The sequence below is a fragment of the Nerophis lumbriciformis genome, linkage group LG04 (genome assembly GCF_033978685.3).
Source record: "Nerophis lumbriciformis linkage group LG04, RoL_Nlum_v2.1, whole genome shotgun sequence".
In the NCBI taxonomy this organism is placed as follows: Eukaryota; Metazoa; Chordata; class Actinopteri; order Syngnathiformes; family Syngnathidae; genus Nerophis; species Nerophis lumbriciformis.
The window spans coordinates 19,628,464-19,644,807 of NC_084551.2; the positions used below are offsets into that span (position 1 = coordinate 19,628,464).

General features: G+C 38.4%; 2 protein-coding genes across 2 annotated transcripts; one reads left to right on the forward strand and one right to left on the reverse strand.

Annotated features, from left to right (window-relative positions):
• Positions 1 to 117: 117 nt before the first annotated feature.
• On the reverse strand, positions 118 to 6,774 carry LOC133597337 (proteasome subunit alpha type-2). Its single transcript, XM_061950195.1, has 8 exons — positions 6,679 to 6,774; positions 6,170 to 6,246; positions 3,596 to 3,728; positions 3,396 to 3,518; positions 3,232 to 3,313; positions 2,946 to 3,019; positions 838 to 895; positions 118 to 765 (listed from the first exon to the last, which is right to left on the reverse strand). The coding sequence occupies exons 1-8, from the start codon at positions 6,717 to 6,719 to the stop codon at positions 649 to 651; spliced, it is 705 nt and encodes a 234-aa protein (XP_061806179.1). The 5' UTR covers positions 6,720 to 6,774; the 3' UTR covers positions 118 to 648.
• Positions 6,775 to 10,501: 3,727 nt separating this feature from the next.
• Positions 10,502 to 15,853, forward strand: mrpl32 (mitochondrial ribosomal protein L32). The gene is made up of 3 exons (XM_061950207.1): positions 10,502 to 10,707; positions 10,812 to 11,008; positions 15,424 to 15,853. The coding sequence occupies exons 1-3, from the start codon at positions 10,611 to 10,613 to the stop codon at positions 15,673 to 15,675; spliced, it is 546 nt and encodes a 181-aa protein (XP_061806191.1). The 5' UTR covers positions 10,502 to 10,610; the 3' UTR covers positions 15,676 to 15,853.
• The last annotated feature ends 491 nt before the right edge of the window (positions 15,854 to 16,344 follow it).

Sequence of the window (16,344 nt, forward strand, 5' to 3'; positions counted from 1 at the left end):
CTTTACCCGCGTAGAGAGAACACGAAACTGCTGTTATAAGCATGTTGCTTTCAAGTTTGGTCTTTCAAAATGCTTTAAAATGACGCTTTCAAAGAATTCAAAACACACAACACAGCATCAACTCGGCACTGTTTTATTTGAATACGAGAATGATTAACTCAAGGAGGAAATACAAACTTGATCCTTCCAAGTCAGAAAAGTACATTGTGTAAAACTGCTGTACAGACAACCACACTGTTATAAGAGGAGGAATCTCAAACCTTCCATTCACGTTGGTATTTTACTAGTTTATTAATGTTGAGGCAAACTGTATTATTACATCACACTTGTGACACCCGGGAAGTCTAATTCCATGGAAAACTTGAGATTTTACTCATATAAAACTGCATTTATAGACATGTGCAGTAGCCAACAGCCACTGTGTGCCTAGATAGAAATCCAAATGTGGTAAATGAAACGGTTGCTATTCGGGGTTCAATTACAGTACAGTAGTTTCACAGGGTCGGTTGCTTTTAAAAAGTGCACAAATCTAGCTGGTTACATCAGTTATCAGATTGCAAAAGGAATAGGATTGATGCAGTTGTTGGCTACTGCAGTATGTCACCAAATGGAAATATGGTCAGAGACCAATCATCAGATGTGGAGTGCTCATGCAATGGCTGCCAGGTAGTCTTTGACCTCCGCTGGGGTGAGCCTCTTGAAGCCGGCCTCGTTACAGATGCCAACCTCAATGTTCTCCTCAGTCATCTGACCTTCAAAACTCTCCTGTAACCCGAAAGGTATACAATATAGCTTATTTTTCCAACAGAAATTACATTCAGAACCTAGAAAATGTACCTTTAGTGTCAAGATGGCTGTGTGGATGGCATCTTCCAGTTCAAGGTCATTGTTATACCTTGAGAAGAATTAAAACATTTTTTTTTAAACAGGGATATGAGCACCTTTTCAAGAAAAGAGGACATTTTCTATGCAAACCCTGTAAAAAAATGTTTTTAAATCAAGACATACATTTCTGGCAATTGGGTGAACTTCTACACAACATTTTTACCTTTAGATTTATTCTCATCTGCCAACCGCTTTTGGCTTTCTTTTTACATTTATATGTTCCATGTAATGTACAATATAATCTTTAGTTTTTGAAGTACATACTTTACTAAACATTATTATCATTGAAAATGCTATCCTCAGAAAACTCTATCCCAGGGGTCACCAACCTTTTTGAAACCAAGAGATACTTCTTGGGTACTGATTAATGCGAAGGGCTACCAGTTTGATACACCCTTAAATAAATTGCCAGAAATAGCCAATTTGCTCAATTTACCTTTAACTCTATGTTATTATCAATAATTAATGATATTTATCTTTGTGGAAACACTGATCATCTTAATGATTTCTCACAATAAATATATATAGAAACATAAATATCAATATGCAACACTTTATTTTTATATTTTCTCTAAGTGCTCATTTTTCAAATTGAACATTTTCAAATGATCACTTCTGAGACAGTCTTGTGAAATCACAATATCCCATTTTAACTAGCTAGCCACTAACATTTTTTTAACAAATCATGAATTACTTTGCACCATGTTTGTACAAATAATAACTCATGTAAAATACAAAAGTCAACTCTCAAATTTTTAAATAAATAATGTCACACTTTGAACTGGACACCAAATCTGTTATCTGTTTCTTTGTCAGTTAGTGAAGACCAAGTCTTTAAAATAATTTCTTGGATTTTCAAATTCTATTTGAGTTTTGTCTCTTAGAATTAAAAATGTCGAGCAAAGCGAGACCAGTTTGCTAGTAAATAAATACAATTTAGAAAATAGAGGCAGCTCACTGGTAGGTGTTGCTATTTGAGCTATTTTTAGAACAGGCCAGCGGGCTACTCATCTGGTCCTTACGGGCTACCTGGTGCCCGCGGGCACCGCGCTGGTGACCCCTGCTCTATCCTGTAGCCGCGCCCCCTCAGGTAATATAGTGTAACGACTTGCTGAGGTTGATGTGTTCATGTGAGGGTGATGTTCAGAGTTTCCATGGTCATGAACGTACCACGCCTGGAAGGTGATTGGTGGAGAATGAGCAAAAGTTCTTAGTGGGGAGTAGAAAACGAAGATATACGTTTGTGCAGGAAGAACGAACATACATTATGGAATTGAGCCTGTATTAGCATAAGTTGACAATAAAAGTTAAAAGGAACGTCAGACTTGGTGTGAACTTCTTCTGGACGCTACAATACTTCCGGTGTTGTGACCTCTGTTTAAAATCTGTCACGTCAAAAATATACCTTCTCCCTGGCAATTTATATATACTCTAGAACTACAACTGGTTCGTAACTAACAGTGTTTGGATTGTAATCATCCAAATATGATTAGCAGCAAAGTGGACCGTCGTCAACGTTGTAGCTTAGAGAGCAAATGGAGGGGTCAACAAGTAAGCTAGCAAGATGGTTAGCTAACTAGCGAGCTTGTTTTGGTGCTACAGAAATGATCTTCCCTTCATGCAACTCAGTTTGGCGTTTATGCAAGAGGAACAGCGAGTACCTGTGGCTGAGGCAAGTCTTCGGCAAATTTTGTTTGGATCATATTTGTATTAATATTTCATTTAAAAAAACATAAAAGTAATATTTTGACCCCATAATTAATATTTTAAAACACAAATTTACGTGTTTTTGCGGACATTTCACGTGCCCTAAAATAATTCATAAAAGGCTACTAGTCCTACATAAACATGCTTTACAGTTGAATTGTTCAAACAAAATGTAACTTTCATCTGAATATAAAATATAGATCGTATTCCACATCAGTCACATATTACACTAACAATATATATAAAACACTAACAAACTGTTCAGATTGAGAAATGCACATTCAGAATCCTTGCAGTTATTTGTAACTGACAGTGAAATGGAATATGACAGAATTTAGTATTAAACAATTTACCTTTTTTCCAGGAATGTTTTTCCATTAACGTAGTTCTTTCCCATGGCTGTGGCTTTCCATGCAAAATATGCACCCTGCAGCGCAAAAGGGGGAAAAAAGTCTGTAATGGATGTTTTATTGTCCTAGTGTGTGTGTGACTATCAGTGGTACTTTAAAATAATCTAAACGGACATACAAGTTGATTTTGAACATTATATTCATGTTTATGTACATTACAAAGATAGACAGAAGAAACACTTTACAGAGTGTCGAGCAAAAATATCTAATAAAAATTAAGAGAACATACCGAAGGATCTGACTGAAACAAGTAGGGTTGGTCTTCATCCCAACCAGCTATCAACAAAGACACACCAAACGGGCGCACTCCACTGCAGGGAACAAACAACTGTCAGTAAGACAGAATGCATCCTAACTTGGTGATGGGCAATCATCATTGTGAGCATCACCAACCCAGACTGTGTGTACTCCTGCATTACAGACGCCACTCGTTGGACAAGCTGGCCGGTGGGAATTGGCTCCTGATAAACCAGGAAGTACTGTTGTGCCAGCTTCCTGGCCCGTCGGACCAAAACCCTGCAAATGCATTCGGTATAAGAATTTCTGTGCATGTAGAAAAAACAATATTTTTCATTTGAACTGAGAATCCCCACCTGTAGTCTGGCCCCATGCCACTGTACACCATGCCTATGTGTTTAGTGATGGGCTCCACCTTGTGAACACTCTGCTCATCGTACAGAATAGACTTTTGTTTCTTTTCTGTTGCCAGGACGACTCCATTGGAAGCTGGAAAAGGTATAAACACAATCGGATGTCACAATCATGAGTTACATTTTGCCATGAAAAAAGCAACCTCTACCTTTGTATCTGTATACTCTACATATTAGCATGAATATACTGGATACTAAGAATAAGTATAGTTTGCAACAATGAAAGTATTAAATTATGTTTACTCTAATAACTTGTATATGCTGAAATCCAGAGGTGTAAATGTAGTAGCATTGGGATTGTTTTGGTACGCAGCCCTTGTTTCGATACACCTGCATACCGATTATCCACATGGTCCACATTAAAAGTGATGCACAGAAAGTGTACATTTGGTGGATGCACGACCACTTGAGGCTTGGAAAGTGCCTAAAAGCGGACATTTAGACAGACATGTAGCTGTAGCTTTGGCAAGCGGAGGTTATGGACAATTGTAACGTAATTGTTCCGTCAAACAAATTGATAAAAACAACCTTTTTGTTACATTTTCAACTTTTTAAGACATCACATAATTAACATTAATCGGTATAAACAACATGGGCGCAGCCGTTTTGAAAGCATGTGTCAAAAGTGAACTGACAACGGGAAGAGCCGAGTTGTTCCGAGATTTTCAGAGAGATAGACTATTTGCAACGTGGTGTGAAAGGATGTCAGGTGTTTGGTGAATTTAGGTCAGGCAGCTTTCAAAAATGCAGAGTAAGGAACGGAAAAAAGAGAAAAAACACAAACAATTACAGGCTGTTGGGAAAAAATTTAGCAAGCTACACAACTTCTTTAGGTACATTAATTTCATAGTTTAAATGGAGTGCTAAATTAGTTGATCGTTTGCCCTCGAAACTTAGCAGTTCTAGACCTGTCAATGTTGTTTATGTGCTGTGTCGTGAATGTTTATTTTGATTTGTGGCTGTCAACGACCACGTGTGTAACACACAAGGATTTGTTTACTTTTTTGTAAACGTTGAACACAACTTTACTACAAGTTAGGTCATACACTATATGATAGTCTATTTAAATTTATTTACATTTGATTACCGGTATTTGTATATCATATACGTGTGTGTGTGTGTGTGTGTGTGTGTGTGTGTGTGTGTGTGTGTGTGTGTGTGTGTGTGTGTGTGTGTGTGTGTGTGGAGATAAATCGGCGGATAAATGCATTAAAATTTAATATCGGAAATTATCGGTATCAGTTTCAAAAAGTAAAATTTATGACTTTTTAAAACGCCGCTGTGTACACGGACGTAGGGAGAAGTACAGCGCGCCAATAAACTTTAAAGGCACTGCCTTTGCGTGCCGGCCCAGTCACTTAATATCTACGGCTTTATGCAACAGCCATACAGGTCACACTGAGGGTGGCCGTATAAACAACTTTAACACTGTTACAAATATTTGCCACACTGTGAACCCACACCAAACAAGAATGACAAACACATTTTGGAAAAACATCCGCACCGTAACACAACATAAACAACTGAACAAATACCCAGAACCCCTTGCAGCACTAACTCTTCCGGGACGCTACAATATACACCCCCGCTACCACCAAACCCCGGCACCCCCATCCCCGCCCACCTCAACACCGCCACACTACAAAATTAGGCATAATAATGTGTTAATTCCACGACTGTATACATCGGTATCGGTTGATATCGGTATCGGTATTTCAGAGTTGGACGATATCGGAATATAGGATATCGGCAAAAAAGCCATTATCGGACATCTCTAAAAATAATGTTTGCCTTGGTGCCCTAAAATATGAGCCCTCCTTTAACGCAACACTTGCCTTGACTTTAAAAAGTTAAAATTCGAGGCCTGCTACATCACAAATGATAAATGGGTTATACTTGTATAGCGCTTTTCTACCTTCAAGATACTCAAAGCGCTTTGACAGTATTTCCACATTCACCCATTCACACACTGATGGCGGGAGCTGCCATGCAAGGCGCTAACCAGCAGCCATCAGGAGCAAGGGGTGAAGAGTCTTGCCCAAGGACACAACGGATGTGACTAGGTAGAAGGTGGGGATTGAACCCCAGTAACCAGCAACTCTCCGATTGCTGGCACGGCCACTCTACCAACTTCGCCACGCCGTCTTACATAATGTATATAAAATATTAATGGAGGTGTTTGGCTGTTTTTAAAGAACTTTATAGGCAGAATAGAGCTGCTCCCATAGGCTCCATTGTAAGCGGACTTTTGATCACATGTATTTAATATTTAAAATGCATTAAAAAAATATATCCGTCGTCATGTATTTCATAATGACTGTGAACGATAGGCAAACATTTTTTAAAAAGTGCAGTTTCCCTTTAATAGACTGATCATGGTGTATCCTACACCTTTAAGACAATCAGAATTTTCCATTTTGCTTTAAATTCATCGCATAGTTTAGGTACCTCCAAACTAGTTTTCTAACACTGAACGAATGCTTGTCAAAAACCACAGCAATCTATCAAACTTGTTACCTTTGATGCCGACTGAGGGGGCTCCAGCCGCTACTGCAGCCAATGCATATTCAATCTGCACCAGTTTACCCGAAGGGCTGTAAAAGACATTATGCGACATTAAAATCATGATCAGAATGTATTGGCGTCCACCACTGCCGCCGCCAACACCGAGAAGGAAAGCAAAAGCGAAACACTAGCACCTTCTTTTTCAAGTGACGAGTCTTTTGCAATATAAATATCACATTATCAGCATGTATAACTAACCTAATGAGCCTACCTGTAATTATTTTAAACAAAATAACATTAAAATCCTCGTGTGGACGATTAGTTAGCATTATGCTAGCTGTATTTGTAGCTGATTCATTGCACTTCCAGGCAATGACGGTGCGTCGACAACAAAAAAAAGCCTTCCTTTCGCAAAATAGAAACCCACGTACTAATTTCAACATACACAGTATTTCAATATTCGACATGAGCTGCAACCAAGTCAAGTGTGTTTAATTCAAACTTTATATAAAGAAGTTTACCTAAATGTGGTGAGGGAGAAACTGTAACCGCGTTCCGCCATCTTCTTTTTCTTCTTCTAACTGGAGTTAGCAAACAAGATGACGTTGACAACACTGCCACCTACAGAGAGTGTAAATAGGAATACAATAGAATAGCCTTTTTATTGTCCTTGCACATTAACAACACTATTTTGGAATACTATACTGATGGCAGAAGCTTCCATGCAAGGCGCTAGTGAATTTTTTAAATCTAAAATATCCGTAAAAGTCAGTGTTCAAAAACAAGAAAAAAAAAATACAAAAGTTAGGGGCATTTTACTTGAACTAAGCAAAATTATCTGCCAATAGAACAAGAAAATTTGGCTTGTCAAGACTTTCCAAAACAAGTTAAATTAGCTAACCTCAATGAATCCAAAAATACCTTTTTAAAGTATTTTCTTACTAATAACAAGTGCACTTTTCTTGGTAGAAAAAACAAATATGAGACATTTTTTCTCAATATGTTGAAAAATATTCTTAAATTAAGTAAATGCTAGTGCCATTATCTTGACATAATGATATGCGCTCGGCATTAAATTTTTTGCATTTTCCCATCGATAACATGACATCATCGCGCCAAGTGCGTGCTCTTGATGTCATATATATATATATATATATATATATATACACATGTCATATATATATATATATATATATATATATATATATACAGCCCGGCCCCCGACCAAATTTTGTTTTATTGTAATTTTGAAGAATTTATCTGAATGTGCATGAACTATTTCTGTTCAAAATTATTAGAAATGTCACATGTTAAATGTTTAAATATTAACTGTCAGTTTGCTGTACTGTGCCAACTGTATTACTATATGAGTACATATGTTCTATTGTTTCATTGAAAATAAAACAGCAAAGTCCATTTGGCGGTCATCTGTTTTAATTATGAGACACAATTGTGTCAAAGTCATGATTTTGTATTTCATGCTTGAAATAAGAAATTATTACTTTGACAAAGTAGTTTTATACTTGTGAGTGTTGATGACACAGCTTTGCAACAGTTGATATTCTAGTTTCAAGCATGCTTTACTCAATATAGGTCATAAAATCTCAGCAACAAGCTGTAATATCTTACTGAGATAATTTAAGTTAAAAGTTAAAGTTAAAGTACCAGTGACTGTCACACACACACTAGGTGTGGCGAAATTATTCTCTGCATTTGACCCATCACCCTTGATCACCCCCTGGGAGGTGAGGTGAGTAGTGGGCAGCAGCGGTGGCCGCGCCCGGGAATCATTTTTGGTGATTTAACCCCCAATTCCAACCTTTGATGCTGAATGCCAAGTCTTCGGTATGACTCGGCCAGGGTTTGAACTCACGATCTACCGATCTCAGGGCTGACACTCTAACCACTAGGCCACTGAGTAGAGGACCAAAACACTTAAATCAAGTAAAAGACTCTATAACATAAAATCTGCTTAGTGAGAAGAATTATCTTATCAGACAGAAAATAAGCAAATATCACCATTTTTTTTAGATATTCAATCTTACTTAGATTTCAGTTTTTGCAGAGTAGGCCTTCAGTGATCTCCGACTTCAATGATTACCTCTCAAAATACCATAATTGATGTCACCACATGATGATTGCTGGAGAAATACTATACAGGAACACATGCACACACTACTGCACTGCAAAAAGTCAGTGGTCAAAAACAAGAATAAAAAATTCTAAAATGAGGGGTATTTTATTTGAACTAAGCAAAATTATCTGCCAATAGAACAAGAACATTTGGCTTGTCAAGACTTTCCAAAACAAGTAAAATTAGCTAACCTCAATGAACCCAAAAATACCTTAAAATAAGTATATTCTCACTAATAACAACTGTATTACTATATGAGTACGTATTTTCTATTGTTTCATTGAAAATAAAACAGCAAAGTCCATTTGGCTGTCATTCGTTTTAATTATGAGACAACATTGCGTCAAAATCATGATTTTTTTTTTTCATGCTTGAAGTAAGAAATTATTACTTTAAAAAAGTAGTTTTATACTTGTGAGTGTTGATGACACAGCTTTGCAACAGTTGATATTCTAGTTTCAAGCATGTTTTACTCAATATAGGTCATAAAATCTCAGCTACAAGCTGTAATATCTTACTGAGATCATTTAGGACCAAAACACTTAAAACAAGTAAAACACTCTGACATAAAATCTGCTTAGTGAGAAGAATTATCTTATCAGGCAGAAAATAAGCAAATATCACCCTTATTTGAGATATTTAATCTTACTTAGATTTCAGTTTTTGCAGTGTAGGCCTTCAGAGATCTCCGACTTCAATGGTTACCTCTCAAAAATACCATAATTGATGTCACCACACGATAATTGCTGGAGAAATACTATACAGGAACACATTTACACCCTACTGGGCATTGAACCACATCAACAATATACAAAACGGGCTATTTTGTGGCGCATTTAAAATCAATTAAAACGCATCAGCAATTAAAACATACCGTAAAGTTCTCTGTTTGGCTTATGCAATTCGTATGTTTACTAAAAATATGTTATATGAATTGTATTTTTTGTTGTAAGAAATGTAATCACGATGAATAACAATATTATACCAGTGATTCTTAACCTGGGTTCGATTGAACCCTAGGGGTTCGGTGAGTCGGGCTCAGGGGTTCGGCGGAGATCAAAACACACCCAACTCATTGGGTAAATAAAAACTTCTCCCTATCGGCGTATTACGGATACGGCAACAGCAGAAGTCAGACTGATTTGCAGGTGTGTAATTTGTTGTGAGTTTATGATGTTTTATGTGTTGTTTACTGTTTTTTTAATGTAACCTTGCTGCTGTCCTCTTGGCCAGGTCTCCTTTGGAAAAGAGATCTTTGATCTCAATGGGATATTACCTGGTTAAATAAAGGCTAAATAAAATAAATAAATATGCACTGTGTTGGTTTTGTTGTTTGAACAAGGTGATGTTCATGCACGGTTCATTTTGTGTCACCAGTAAAAAAAACATGGTAACACTTTAGTTTGGGGAACATATTCACCATTAATTAGTTGCTTATTAACATGCAAATTAGTAACATATTGGCTCTTAACTAGTCATTATTAAGTACTTATTAATGCCTTATTCGGCACAGCCTTATTATAACCCTGAAGTTAAAGTTAAAGTTAAAGTACCAATGATTGTCACACACGTACTAGGTGTGGTGAAATTTGTCTTCTGCATTTGACCCATCCCCTTGTTCACCCCCTGGGAGGTGAGGGGAGCAGTGGGCAGCAGTGGTGCCACGCCCGGGAGTAATTTTTGGTGATTTAACCCCCAATTCCAACCCTTGATGCTGAGCGCCAAGCAGGGAGGTCATTTTTATAGTCTTTGGTATGAACTCACAACCTACCGATCTCAGGGCGGACACTCTAACCACTAGGCCACTGTAACCCTCTAACCCTGGCCATAACCCTAACCCTAACCAAATAACTCTAAATTAAGTCTTTGTCACTTAGAGTATGTTCCCCTAGTGTCCAAACAACTCTAAATTAAGCCTTTGTTATTTAGAATATGTTCCCCATACTAAAGTGTTATCAAAAACATATAACTTTGTCTTGAATTTGGGAAAAAAAACAACATTTTATTTTTCACTAAAGAAGGGTTAGGTGAATGTGCATATGAAACTGGTGGGGTTCGGTACCTCCAACAAGGTTAAGAACCACATTATTATACAAATGTTTCATAAAACTACCGAAATGGACAAGTGGTAACATGGATGGGTTGATGCTGCTTAAAACTATCTACCACTAGATGGCAATAAAACACGAGTATTAGTTTTAGGGGATCAAGCTTAGGCAAAAGAAGAAGAAGAAGAAACAGTTTCGTCGCTGGTTAGTGACGACATTCAATGACCGTGAACGGGTTGACATGTTTTGAAGGAACCAAAACGAGGCTAAAATGATGAATTTGGTTGAGTTAGTGAACACGTTACGATGCTCGTTACTACATATCGAAAAAAGACTTCTCCGGGTGGCAGGAATTGAAAGACAACTGGGTGAGTTTAGCAACTACTTTTACTCTATCATGCTGATGTTTTACCACTTCAATTGTTCAACATGCCCGAAACCAATGAACCATACTTGTGTCGTCGATGTGCAGCTCCAGCACTGGCATTCGATGGCCCCAGTCTCCTGCCCCATATCGACGAGCAAGAAGTGGACGAGCAGCAGCCGAGCCTGAAACGACCTCCCGGCGTCCTGGATAGCATCTTGTGGATGGCAGCACCCAAGAAGAGGCGCACCATTGAGGTCAACCGAACGAGGAGAAGGGCTGAGAGCAAACTTCTCACAGTCAAGGTACACCCAAATGTGGCATCCGGGTAATCAAAGCCACTAGGGCTGCACGATTTTGAGGAAATAAACTAATTGCGATTTTTCTCTCCAGAATTCCCAATTTGATTGATTGATTGAAACTTTTATTAGTAGATTGCACAGTTCAGTACATATTCCGTACAATTGACCACTAAATGGTAACACCCGAATAAGTTTTTCAACTTAAACGTAAATCAATTCATGGTACAAATATATACTATCATCATAATATAGTCATCACACAAGTTAATCATCAGAGTATATACATTGAATTATTTACATTATTTACAATCCGGGTGGTGGGATGAGGAGGGTTTGGTTGATATCAGCACTTCAGTCAACAACAATTGCATCATCAGAGAAATGGGCATTGAAACAGTGTAGGTCTGACTTGGTAGGATATATACAGCGAGCAGAGAACATAGTGAGTTCAGAAAGCATAAGAACAAGTATATACATTAGAAATACATTTGATTATTTACATTTGGTTATTTACAATCCGGGGAGGTGGGATGTGGAGGGGGGGAGGGTGTTAGTCAAGGGTTGAAGTTGCCTGGTGGTGTTGTTTTAGTGCGGTTTTGAAGGAGGATAGAGACATACTTGCCAACCTTGAGACCTCCGATTTCGGGAGGTGGGGGGTGGGGGCGTGGCGCGGTTGGGGGCGTGGTTAAGAGGGGAGGAGTATATTGACAGCTAGAATTCACCAAGTCAAGTATTTCATACACACATATATATATATATATATATATATATATATCCTGAAATTATGCAAACAAAACTGTGTTTAGATAATTGATACTTCAAACTTGCATAAATAAATCTTAAGGAATATAACATAACTTGGCTTCTGAGTTTCAAAATGTAATGAATAAAATGCTAAAGTTGTTGATAAACAAGCAATTATTTTAATAATTAAATATGGTCATTTTAAATGAATTATTATGATAATTCAAAATCAATTATTTCAAATATGTTTATTTTAATGTATAATTCTATGGCTGGATGTAATAAGGAGTCAGGAAAAAATACAAAGAAAAATACAATTAATTTTGATGTTTTTAGCAAAATATAATAAAAATGTATTTATTTTTATTTTTTTTAAATTAATAAATATATTTATTTTTAGGTAAGATAAACATAATAATACAATGTATCTCTAGTCTGGATGATTTAGTTCTTGTCACCCTGTTGTCCTCTCTTCATGAAAAAAGGCTGTCCTCACTCAGTTCCGCATGGAGCTGGAGGGGGCGTGTCTTCCAGCTCCGGGTGAAAATCAGGAGATTTTCGGGAGAATATTTGTCCCGGGAGGTTTTCGGGAGAGGCGCTGAATTTCGGGAGTCTCCCGGAAAATTCGGGAGGGTTGGCAAGTATGGATAGAGATGCACTTTCTTTTACACCTGTTGGGAGTGGGTTCCATATTGATGTGGCATAGAAGGAGAATGAGTTAAGACCTTTGTTAGATCGGAATCTGGGTTTAACGTGGTTTGTGGAATGCGATTTTGATATTTTTCTACATAAAAATGCATTGAAAACTGTGGAAAAACGAGTAAAGGAAGACATGTTACTTGTCGGGTACTTGTCTCAGAGTGCAACACATTAGAAGAATATGCAATCATTTTTAAAATATTGACAGACTGACTTTGGGCTTTTTTTCCCCCATCATGCCTTTAATTTGGCTCAGTTGGTAGAGCGGCCGAGCCAGCAACTTCAGGATTCCAGGTTCGATTCCAGCTTTTGACATCCTAGCCACTGCTGTTGTGTCTTTGGGCAAGACACCTTAAGCCTGTTGTAGCCTCTTGCGTAGCCTCTCGCACCTCACAAAAATCATAGGCTCGTGTTGCCGGCGACGCAGAGCCGTGATTAGTCAGTTTTTTCTGAACACAGGTGAGCAGACTTTGTGCTTGAAATGCACAAATTATTGTATGAAATGAGACAACAGTGATTAAACATTTGCATTAAGCTTATATTGTGTACTTAATATCTTGGTGCGCTCTAAAAAATTATTACTATATGTGTTGTTTTTAAGCTTGTTGTGTTGTTGTTGTTGCGTCCAGAAGAAGTCACAAAGTACGACACTCTTTTCAACTTTTATTGTCAATCTTGTGCTAACAGGTTCAATAACACACATGTTCTTTTTAGTTCGCACACACCTTTTTCTCACACACACCTCTCATTCTCCATCAATAATCTTTCAGGCATGGTATACTTTGAAACATTTTTAAGTACCAATGATTGTCACACACACACTAGGTGTGGTGAAATTTGTCCTCTGCATTTAACCCATCCTCTTGTTCACCCCCTGGGAGGTGAGGGGAGCAGTGGGCAGCAGCGGTGCCGCGCCCGGGAATCATTTTTGGTGATTTAACCCCCAATTCCAACCCTTGATGCTGAGTGCCAAGCAGGGAGGTAACGGGTCCCATTTGTATAGTCTTTGGTATGACTCGGCCGGGGTTTGAACTCACAACTCAGGGCAGACACTCTAACCACAAGCCCACTGAGTAGTATTTGTGGATTCTGAACATGATCATACAGAATAACATTAGCACGTGGTAAACTTACAATAGTTATTGAACTGTTTTGTTTATTTACAATTACATGTTGGCTCTCTCTCGCCACATGTCCTGAATGGCCAAAGAGTGTTACAGATAATAATAGCATCCTCTTCCGTGCGTCGTTCAGAAGTTGCAGAGTCTATCTTCATTACAGTATTTTCCTCTGGTTTATAAGTAAAACGTCCATTAAAAGTAAACCAATGATTAGTTCCAATGTAGACGACGTTGATGTTGTGGTTCAGTGGTTGACGTCACTCGGCACAGGAAGGAAACACACATTATCTAGCGAACAACAGCTGCAGTTGCTCCTTCTGGAGACACTGTCCCTTAGTGTTTTGGAAGAGAATTACAAGTATGGCACCACTCCCCATGGAATAACTATAAATCACGTTTCGGTGCTAAGAGCAATGCACAGTCTGAGACCTATTTCTCCCTGTTTGAAATGAGACGAACAAACACAAGGCTCGACAATTCTGATTGGTGAACATGTCTGTCACTCAAATGCCGGTGACGGCGGAGAAAAAAAGTCAGCCTCTTGCAGTTACGTAATCACACTAATTAAAACCTTTATGTCAATTTGATGTCGATTAATCGTGCAGCTCTAAATGCCACACACAGACACAAAAAATACTTGGTACCAGAGGCAATCCATTCAAGAACCCGCTGTGACTCCTCTGTCCCCCCAAACCAAAATCACCAAGGGACAAACACAATATTTAATTATATTATGTGTAATATTTGATTATGTATACAGTCATCTTAAATATAGGAGGACTGTAAGAGGCAGGGCGATGTCTAGTATTACGCATTTATTCATGGCTCCTGGTGGAACTTTTGCACACTGCGAGTGAAATGTATTTTTTCTGACACAGTAAATGAAGCCCACACTGGTGACTGCCGCATTATGATGCTTTTCTCTGTACACAACATGCCAGTATCATGACATCACAAATATGTGACCATGCCATAGGGGAGTGAAGGGCTGAGGAGCTAGGCAGAAAGCCACAACAGAGACGACAAACACAAAATTGATAAGCCTTTATTATTATCGGCTCGTTTTATAGGTTAACTTTTTATTATCATAATATCATAATTCTTGATGTGACATAAATTGCCATTATCGGTCAATAATTATCTGCCACATATATCGTGCATCCCTAATTATTATAAAGTGATTGATGTAATGCAGTGATTAGTTACAGCTGCAATAACATTACACTTCTTGCTTTTAATTTTAATCGGTCACTCGCTGCGAATGAAGATTTGCTAAATAGTCAACAAGTGCTGTGGTTGCTCACACGATGCACCCAATACCAACAGAAAGCTATAAAAGCAGGGGCTGTGTGGCCTGTGAATTGTTTATTGGTCCCCAGCACACTATAAAAATCTAAATAAACGGGGGGAAAAACAGCACAAATAGGAAAAGTAGAGCAAAGGTTAATAATTTGAGAAAAAGATAAAATGTTTATATTAATAACTAATAAGACCTCCAGCTCTTGTATTGACTTTCATTGAATGCAAAACTGGACTTTCACAATATTATGTCAGACCCACTCGACATCCATTGCATCCGGTCTCCCCTAGAGGGGGGGGGGGGGTCACCCACATATGCGGTCCTCTCCAAGGTTTCTCATTGTCATTCACATCGACGTCCCACTGGGTTGTGAGTTTTTCCTTGCCCTTATGTGGGCTCTGTACCGCGGATGTCGTTGTGGCTTGTGCAGCCCTTTGAGACACTTGTGATTTAGGGCTATATAAATAAACATTGATTGATTGAAACATTGAAAAGTGTACCAAGCAAAGTGTCCAGAGTATTCATAACTAAAACACTCACTTTCTCTCCCTTAGACAAACATAGAGCCGTGTCCAGAGTGTGGCCACTTAAAGCAGAAACACATCATGTGTGGCTTCTGCTACGCTAAAGTATGCAAGGAGACCTCGCTGATCCGTCATCAGATTAAAGCGATGGAGGGTGGCCCTCTGAAGGCTCCGGCTGTGGAGACTGTTGTCCTGTATGCGGGCGAGACGCCAAGCGAGGAGGACAAAGACAAGAGGATAGTGGAGAGACCCAGGAAGCGGCCTGCCTGGTTCAGCCAGTAATGCTGGTAGATTCTGTCTGTACACTTCATTTTAACACACACTGTGTAATGTCATCCCACTCTGTAAATGCTAGTTTGCTCCTGCGAAGGAAATAATTTTTTTGTGGTAAAGACTGGTGTGTTTTGTCAATAACTAGGTTATCTTGCTTTTGACAATAAATCTATGGTGTGTAAAAAAATGTAAGTTTTTCTGACTTTCTGAATGCAAGGTGCCAAGTTTAGGACTAATTAGATTTTGCTAGTCTCTCACAGGATCACACCTCCATGTTTCTGAAACCATTTTAATTGCAGTACATCTTCAAGGGACACTACTATAACATGGAAATGTAGTATACTTTAGAGAAGGGGTCCAATGTTTTCCAGGTCAGGGATCCCTAAACTGATGGAGAGAGAGAGAGCGGGGGACCCCCTACTAATACATCTTACACAAAAACAGGTCCTACAGGGATGTTCACTGCCGTGTGTTAAGTGATCATGTCTATTTAAAGATGTGCACATTTGTAAAACAAAAATATTGCCAGGGAATATACTTTTTTTTTTCTTTTTCCTCAAAAGTCTAATAAACAAGTTCATGACCACCTAGGAGTTGCAGACCCCCGTTGAAGACCACTGCTTCAGAGAAGTCCGTGTACAGCTTCTGTAGCAGTGCAGTTTCTTTGACATCCCATAA